We start from the raw sequence: 9,496 nt of genomic DNA, 5'->3' as shown, positions 1-9,496 counted from the left end.
AGTTATTTCCATTTAATTTTTTTACAAACAGAATTAGACACTCCTTTGAGAGCAGTAAATGAAAAGAAATGGAAACTCCATTCAGTAAGGTTTTCTGATTCTTTTGGAGTAGGTTTTTAAAAAATAATTCACTTTTTTTTTTTTTTAATTCATGAAGAATATGATTTAACACATGTAGGTATCCAATCTTTATGTTAATAGCATTTATTAAAAAAACATCAAATGTGAAGTACATGTCAGGTAATTAGCCTGCTTGTTGTAAAGTATGCATGGCTGTAGGCAACCCTTTAAGTGGAGTTATCAATGGAATTGAAGTTAAAGCATAAGGAGACAAGGATCTAAACCCCAGATGATTTCAGGCCATCTGCTGACGTCCTTTCATTCATTCCATGGTGGACACAAACCATTATCAAACCTCTTTTCATTCCCTTACATGACATTATTAGAAGAACCTCCAATGGCTGACAAATGTAAATGTCACCAGAGTTCTCTTTGAAACTCGAGACCTGCTCAGCAATGCCTCAGCAGGGAGATCACTGCCACAGACAGGGATGTTTATTCAAAATAAACATAATTCAATTCAAATGTTTGTCTTTACAAGAAGACATAAGTAGAAATCCAAAGAATTTGCCAATATATCTCAACACTTCTAAGACCATCAATAATACCATTAAATACAATATATGGCATTTCTGAACGTCCCACTGAAATGATCAGGTATTTTGAAAAAAAACCAAAAAACAAAACAAAACAAATCAATTAAACAAAACAAACAAAAAAATATGCCCAAACCCACATAAACAAATTGACAAGACTGTTAGCACAAGGCTTCTACCAATGCAGATATTTATAAACTTTGTAAATATGAAAGTATCAACAGTACCTTAGGTTCATAGGTATACTTAAAACTTAATAAATAAACAAACTGATGTAGGTGTTCCTGTACAGGCAGGGCACAGGAATTTGACCCAATCCAAGTAAGTCCTCTATCACACAGACTTTTGGTCCATGGTGATGAAACAATCCAAGGGATCCCACTGATTTTTAGTGTAATATGTCATGGTCCATAAGACACACGTCACCTTTGCCTCAAATATTACCAGCAAAAAATCGTCACACATGCTCTGCAGTGACATACATTTCCATTTTGTGCTTTTTGACAGACCAAAGGCTGCTGCTTTCCCTTAATCAATTCAACTACCTCTGCATTTATGGAAAAGCACTTTATCAATAACTTCAAGAACAGCAGTGGACCCAGAATTATTAATTTTGAACCCTTTATCTGTTTCACAACAGACTGTGTAACATAGAAGTACACAACCTGCCTTACTTCTAAAAACAAGTATGATAGAGCTGCCTTGTTTCCTCATCACCTGCAATTGATGGGCAATAGCTGATTTCAGAATGTCTTATTTTCCAAACCAAGAGTGCACGGGTGAGGCTGATGCATCTTCCTGCAGAAAAGCCGGACACGTGGTAAACTCGCATGTGTTACCTTCTCAGCCTAATCCAAATGGTACCAAGAACCATCAGGAAGTCTGTTTACAACAGGTATGTCTCACCTAAGTTTGGCTTTGCAGAGCCAAAGAACATTAATCAGATACACAATTTCCTACCAGTAACCTAAAGGTGCCTAACCTTCCTCCTACCAAGCAATTTGACAGGGACAAAAGTGGGTCCTGTAAAGTTCTTTGTGTTTATTGTCAGTTACTGAAATAACACTGGCAGAGTAATTCTCCCCTTCATACACACCAAAACAGTACATTTTCAATCAACCCTGTACCATAGCACGCCATCACAATCAGCCTCTTTTACTTTGCCAGTGTGTTGTGCTTAAAATGACTTATTTTTCAGAGAAAACAACACAAAGCAGCCTGTCTTAGAAAGAAGCAGGTTACAGCTAAGCAGACTTTTGAGCGGTTGGCACTTATGCAAATTCTGTGCTATACAAATGGCCAGCATGTCAGAATTTATCTGCACATCGCTAAGAAAGTATTTATCTGAAAAGTATTCTAAAAGGTTTGCCTGTGGCCACAAGGAAATCAACAGTGGTCAAGGACAGAGAGTAAATCTTAAGAGCCCTTGCTCTGGTAATTTAAAAAACAATACCGTTTATACTTAAAATGACAAAATTTGAAATGTTGCACTGCCAAAGCTCTTTCATATATTGAACATATGAGGCAGCCAAGAAGGTTTACAAAATAAATAGTAAAACTGAGGCGTTAAGATGGTTTGGATTGAGAACAGTGGGAAATTACCAACCTTCAAGAAAACCCCACAAGATTTCTTCATCTACAAGCACCACTAATGCGGAATTTTGAAAAAAAAAAAATGGTTCAGCACCAACATTGATCAGAAATGCAAAGACAAGCACTCCAAACGACAGACGGTACTGACACTGTCCTGTTCTGCTACCAGCTGCACTAAAAAAGAACATTCGCATTTTGTATTATATTTCTCTTTAGAGGTATGCTTGTAAAACATGAATTTTGGACCGAAACAGACCTCAGCGCCCATTTATATCGCTACTTAAAAAAACAAAAAGCAAAATCCAACCAAAACAAAACACCTAACTGTTGTCTGTTCAATTAAATCTGTATCTGTAAATCTGTATCACAAAACCAACACAGATAAGCTTTTTATTTCTTTGTATCTACATATGGGATTTCAGACTACTTCTTCCAGGTTCTCCGTATGGGAAGTTCTCCTACCCAGCATATTACATGAAGTGACAGAGGCAAACACCACTTCCCTACCTAAAATAATCTGCTTCTCATAGACAGGGCAAGCCAGTTCACAACCACTTCCACCCAAAAATAGCCACAGGCAAGCACAATAGCTTGAATTCAACTCCAGTGAGCAGTGCACACATCAACAGAGCCTTCTGAACCAAAACTAGCTTTGAAACAAACCAACCAACCCAAAAACCCAATCCCAAAAACCCAAACAAAACCCCCCCACTGAAACCCACAATACATGATTATGTGGTTCCATGACACCCCCAAAGCTGTACTCCTTGTTAATTTATCCGGCTGCATAACTTTAAAGAAGAAAATAAAGAAAAAGCTGAAATGCAGTATTCTGCATGTTCCATTTCTAGTGCCATTAATTCACCATAGCCTGAATTCATTATAAGTAATGGTAACTGTCAGTAGGAGAAATATTAAAGTTCCCTTAATATTTCATTACACTGCTCATTTGGAAAGTATTGGTGCCGAAATGGTGTCCCACAAATATGCCTGTGTTAACTTAATATAAAAACTCACCACTTTTACAACCATGTTTCAATTTAATTATTGTACACAGGTTAACAAAAATGTATCACAAGTGAAACTAAACACTGGATTTAACAAAAACAATATTCAGAATGGTACAACACGTGTTCATTTTCTCCAGTAAATAATGTTACAAGTGTTCATCTTAGGACAATTTAGCCACACTACAGACAGAAGTTCTGTTAAAATGCAACCGTGGTCTACTAAGCCACTTATTTTAGCACTACAGACTATCTGAAGTCAGAGTCCTAGCGCCAAGGCTTAAAAATCATTTAAGATTCGAACCCAAAAATGTCTTACAGTCAAAATGACAGTATCTTAAAAAAAACCACAACAAAATAACCCCCAAACACTTAATTAAAAGGCTGTTGTATATAGTTGTATCCTCTTCATAGCACTCTCTATGCATGTAACTGCTCATATCATTGGTAATAGGGTCTGTATCTGGCTTGGTCAGGGTGGTGTGGTCCGGGAAGCGGGGCCTGGGCAGGAGGCCCCTGCATTCGTGGGGGTGGAGGTGGCCCCCTCGGAGCTGGCCAGATCCCTGGGCTCATCCCCCCAGGCTGTGTGAAAGGGGGACTAAGAGTTCCTTGATCTTCACTGAACTGTGGCAAAGAGTTGGGATTATAGTGGTGGGGAGGGGGCGCATTGACATTTACTGGGGGGCCTCCGTGCTGAGGAGGGGGAGGTCCTGGAGGAGGATGATTCATATATGGTGGCATCTGGGCAATGATATGTCCAGGTGGTGGGGTTATTGGAGGAGGAGCAGAGGTCATTGGTGGCGGAGGAGCTTGGCTGTATACCATGTGAGGAGTACCTGCTGCCTGGGGAGGGTGCTGCAGCGGATGGCTGATCGGTGGAGGTGGGGGGGGGGGCGGTGCATAATGTTGCTGTGGAGGCATTATATGGTGAGGGTGCGATACCACCGGTTGACCCTGGTACTCAGGATGATGATGAGCAGGTGCAGGGGCTGGTGGAGGTGGTTCTCGAGCACCCGAATTCGAGTCATCCTGAATAGGGACAGTTATTAAGTTGCTGTGTTTTCTTGTTGAAATGCGGAAGGTGTCCTGACTGACGGGGCGAGGAGGCGGGGGAGCCATTGCCATCTCTGCAGGAGGAGCGCGAATGTCTTCATGTGGCTGGTTATAATGCTCGTGTGGCACATGCTGTAAAGGAGGTGGTGGCATCATGATGTGCTGCTTTGGCGGAATGTGGGTCATATGATGTTTCTCAGGTGGCATTATGAAGCGCTCAGGAATTTCGGCAGGTGGTGGGGCAATGGGAGGATGCACAGGTTCAATGGGAGGACGAGTAACAGGCTTTCCAGCTCTCATATGACGGTGGTTGATGTGAGCTTGTAGGTCCCTCTGTGACAGGTAAGTTCTCTTGCATCCTTGAACAATGCTACACATGAAGAGAGACCCTCGGACACACTGCTCAATTCGCTGCACAGGTTCATTACAGCTACATCAGGAGAGAATATTGGTTATACTGGTTTATTGTCATCATAGAGAGCTCAATCTGCCTTTTTTTTTTCCCCAAAAATCAACCAGTTTAACGTAATTACTCAAATTCAAACTGAGAATTTTTCTCCACTGTGGCAATTAAACAAACAACTCATTGAGTTTGAAGCTTATCTAGTTTTTAAGTCTCCAAACACAACTATGAAATACCATAAAAATTTTGAGGTGGAAATTTATAAATAGCATAATTCTCCCTCTCTTCTGCACTTAAAGCCTTAACAAAAGTCACTCTGTCATTTATTCCTTTTCAAACTGGAGCAGTAACAGGTTAGCTACACAAATACTTAAACAACAAAGTAAACGCTCATATCTTATAATCCCCAAATACAGGAGATGAAACTACAATAAAGTGTGTAGTATAGAATACTCTACTGCCTCTGCTAAATGTACATGAATAAGAACCATGTTAATGCACTATCTGAAATAAGATATTGAAGTTACTTTCCTACATTTCCTTTAATAATAAATCTTGAGATAACTTACCCTGGACACATCTTGTCTCCCTTTTTCTCATGTAGTATAGCACAGTCATAGCAGAAAACATGCTTGCAAGGTATCTAGAGACAAAACATGACTCTGTTAAGACATGATATATAAGTGCCTATGTCATTTTGCAGAATACAGACCCTCCCTCCAGCACATAATTTCTAATAACAGAAGTGACGTATGAGGTGAACAGGCAGTGGCAGTTAGCAGTTTACAGCATGTTCGCATAGAAACTTTATAAAATAGTTTGCGTTGAGTTTGGGTTTTTGGGAGTAGGTTTGTTTGGTTTTATAAGAGCTGGCAAAAACGTACAGGCAAAAGTTTAAGTCTTGCAGTAATATCAACACCGAACATTCACAGAAGCTGTATATGCAATCTAATTACACTTGTCTTGCTGGCAAGGAAGTAAAGTTTTAAAAGCATTAACTGTCTTTAAGTCCAAGCCTGAAGCCTGTTACATCACACGTCTAAATCTAAATTAATCTCAGGGATTTTGTTACACTAATTTTAAAGGGACATAAAAGCCAAAAGTGTTTTCTAACTTCATTGCAAGTCTCTAATTGGGATAAAGCCTTTAATTTAAAAGCTAAGTTATATAAGGTCAAAAGCCACTAGACTTGAAGGTTTTTGTGTTGGTGATGGTGTTTTGACTTTTTGTTTAACATTTTCAAGCTCAGTTTATTGAATCAGGGGGTAAAGAGAAATCAGCACGACAGATGGAACAAAAACACTCCAGCAGGAAAGGCCGCTGTTTCCATCCTGATATTCTTCTGGTGTTTATTCAGAGGCCTGCTGAAATCAGTAACCTCTAGTGGCCTCACAGAGACATAGTAAAGCCTAATTGTACCTAAAGGGAAATCACTGCTGCATCTTCCACTCACCATGCGTCCATACATTTTGATGGGTAATCCACACTTATCACAGAAATGGACGGGTGTATCATCCTTTTCCCCCAGCAAGTTTATCTGATAGGATAGAGAACACGGTGAGAGAGAAAAAAATCCAACATCACTAAAGCTTCTCATTTCTATTATCAACAACATGCCCATTATTTCTGAATTAGTTGAGAAGGAAACAACATCACAAACCCAAGAAAGCAGAGAACGTATTTTCAGTCAAAAGTAAAGGGAGCACTTTATCTAAGAAGGTATCTCCCAGGACTACCTACAGTTTGCTAAGATTCACGAAGATTCACAACTTCCCATCCATGACTTTACCTTATAGTCCCAAAAGATGGGTCCAGGAAATCTCCTTTGATTGCCAAACATTTCACCTCCTTTACATTCATATCGCTCCTCTTCATTATAATCAAATTCTTCTGTGGAAAAAAAGAAAGAGAAGAAAGACACGAGCCAACAACAACACTTTCCTAATTGACACTGGCTCCTATTAAGATTATGTGTCATTCTATATTGGAATCATCAAGAGATGCAACAGGTCTTCTAATCTGCTGAGCCCATCCTACAGAAAGGCACAGTGAGACAGTTTGCTTTGGGAATGCGCATCATTTAATCCTTAACGTGTGGCAGTACTTGGAAATTTAAAACTTGTTTTGCACTTGGGCAGAACCTTTGACCCTTATGTTTCTAAGGCTGAATAAAGTCTTGAACAATGCTGCCACCAGCCTAGTATTTATATTAATTTACCTTCATCACCAGCTTGTGTCTTTGAAGGCATCCTGTTCATATTTCTTGGAGTTCGAGGTGCTGGTTTGGCTTTATTTGTCTGTTTTGAGATAAGCTTTATAGGGATTCTTCTACGAACATCAAGACCACCCAATGATCCTGAACTATTTGTTCCTTGCAAATCATTGTCTATGAAAGAAAAAAAAAAGGTTTATGTATTTTTTCAGTTATCTAATAGTTTCTAAAGAGACTAAATATTAACAGAAGAGTTTCAAGAAAAATGTTTTTGAAGTTTGTTTAAGACTCTTATGACATATCAAAGTTTAATGACTAGAAAATAAATATATTCACATACAATTCTTTCTAGAATTCTGTAATCTAGAATTCACATACAATCCAATCTAGAAATCAAATCTAGTCCTAAAACCAAAGCTACTGTAAAAAGTTAGCTAGTCTGTCATTTCTACGCAACAGAAAAAAAAATTAACTGTATAGCTCGTCTCACAGCATGAATCCTACTTTGTACAACCTTGACAACATAAGAGTATGTAGCAGTATCCTTGCTAAACAGAAAATTACTGTTCCACATTACATACAGAATTCTCTATGACCAGAGTTAAATCAAGCAACAGGGCAAATGAAGCAATAAATAGCCTGACACAAGCCTCAGCAGACGCAGGCTCCAATAGACAGCCTGGAGGGGACACTGCAACAAGCAACACCCATGAAGGGGTACAACTCCCTACATTTCCAGCAAGTCTTCATACCAAAATAGTATTATCCTTCATGAATCTACCCAGCTCACTTTCATTTTAATTGAAATTGCCATTCTGACAGGCATGTCAAAGCGGGATGTGCTCATCCCCGAAGGGGTGTGTCACAAGCCACCAAAACTAGGAATTCCGACAAAGCTTCAAGTTGGGACTGTGCCCTGACACTCACTTCACCTCAAAATCAAGAGCCCTCAATTTCCTGTGATAGATCAAATGTATTTATTCCTCTTGGCACTGTGGCTGACGCCTTTCACTGCAAAAGGTAATATGTAAAAAGGCAAAACCAAAAAAGCCTGGTTTTACTTTTGTTCATTTGTTGCTTTTGTTTAAGCTGTCCTGTTGGCTAAGCAGATGGCCCAGCAAACATTGGACACCAGGCTTCTCGGAGACTGCTGGGACTAGAACACCCAATATAATAAAACTAAAGCTGTCTGTTTTCCCCACGCTGGGAAATTCTGTTTTCTACCAGCATACACAAAAACACAACACCATAGACCAGAAAAAAGTCTCTGCAAGATCTCAATCCATTTGCAAATAGGGATGACTAAAACAAATTGGAAAAACAACAATATACAACCCAAACAACAACAAAAATATGTTTATTATTTAGTCCACTGAACTGCCAATAGAAAACAATTATGTTCTGATGCTTTTCTTCCACATAGCTTCACAAGCTAGGAATAGTTACATAAGTCAGCTACTCAACTAATCCAAACTAGGAAGTTTACTAATCATTCATGTTTCACAGAAGGATAATAAATTCCACTCTGTGTAAGCAGGGCTATCACGATGAAGTCTAGAAAAAAACATTTAAAACATACCAAATTTATTATGACTACTTAGAGAAGCTTTAATTAGAGGTGATACATCCTCCTGAACTGTCACCTTCATCAACTTCAGTTTCTTTTGCATTTCATGTTTGTTTGTTTTTAATTTAATAATACTGCTCAAATACTAGATCTTATTCATACCAGTTTATAATGCAATATTTGCTATGGGGAAGAAAAAAATTCCCCCCAACCTAGCTAAAAACCCACGTCCACTCATCTGTTTCTGGGACTACATCAGCGCGCTGACCAGCGAAGCGTCAAAGCTACGAAGCCAAATCCAGGAACGTGAGAAAATTTCCTCTCCAGAGCCCACCGACCCAACCACACAACACGGTACCGGCCCCGGGCTGGGGAAACGCCCCCGGGATGCTCCAGGCCGCATCCACCTGCTGCGGGCCGGTGCGCTCCGCACGCACCGCGCTGCTGAGCCAGGCCGGGAGCGCGCAGCCCCGCCGGCAGCGGCCGCGCCTGACGCTGCGTCAACCCCGCTCTGCCGGCGCTGGGCCCTCCCGCCGTGTCAACCCCGCTGCGCAGCCCGGCCGGGCCGGCGCTGGGCCCTCCCGCCGTGTCCACCCCGCTCCGCAGCCCGGCCGGGCCGGCGCTGGGCCCTCCCGCCGCCGAGCGGCCCCGCCGGGTGGGGGCAGGGCCGAACCGCCGCGCGGGGGAAAAGGGGCGGGGCCGCCGGGCGCGAACTTTGGCGGGCGCGCGGCGGGGGGGGGGAAGGGGTCGATCGCGAGCCCGGCGCTGACGGGAGCGACCAGGCCCCGCCGCGCGGGGAACCGCGGCGAACCCGGGCCCCGCTGGCGTTACCGGGCGCTGGGCCGCATCCTGCCGCTACCCTGGCGCCGCCCCGCACCCGGCGGCCCCGCGCGCGGCCTCTCGCCGCCCGGTAGCGCGGAGCGAGCCCGGGTGGGGACGCGTGTAAATGGGTCTCCCGGCCTCTCCCCTCCTCACCATTGTGGTCCATGATTCGGCGCGGGGCAC

At 42.0% G+C, this 9,496-nt stretch overlaps 1 protein-coding gene across 2 annotated transcripts; it reads right to left on the bottom strand.

Moving 5' to 3' along the window:
• Positions 1-3,278: 3,278 nt before the first annotated feature.
• CBLL1 (Cbl proto-oncogene like 1) lies at positions 3,279-9,496 on the bottom strand. Of its 2 annotated transcripts, none has more exons than XM_080363182.1 (6): positions 9,467-9,496; positions 6,931-7,098; positions 6,502-6,602; positions 6,166-6,249; positions 5,282-5,355; positions 3,279-4,739 (listed from the first exon to the last, which is right to left on the bottom strand). In XM_080363182.1, exons 1-6 carry the CDS (start codon positions 9,477-9,479, stop codon positions 3,698-3,700), a joined length of 1,482 nt encoding a protein of 493 aa, XP_080219308.1. In that variant the 5' UTR covers positions 9,480-9,496; the 3' UTR covers positions 3,279-3,697. The 2 variants fall into 2 exon arrangements, with proteins under 2 accessions (XP_080219308.1, XP_080219309.1); XM_080363183.1 differs by having other exon boundaries at positions 6,502-6,599.

The sequence above is a fragment of the Nesoenas mayeri genome, assembly GCF_963082525.1.
Source record: "Nesoenas mayeri genome assembly, chromosome: 1".
In the NCBI taxonomy this organism is placed as follows: Eukaryota; Metazoa; Chordata; class Aves; order Columbiformes; family Columbidae; genus Nesoenas; species Nesoenas mayeri.
The sequence above is the reverse complement of the archived record's forward strand: the minus strand, read 5'-3'. Positions and strand labels throughout refer to the sequence as shown.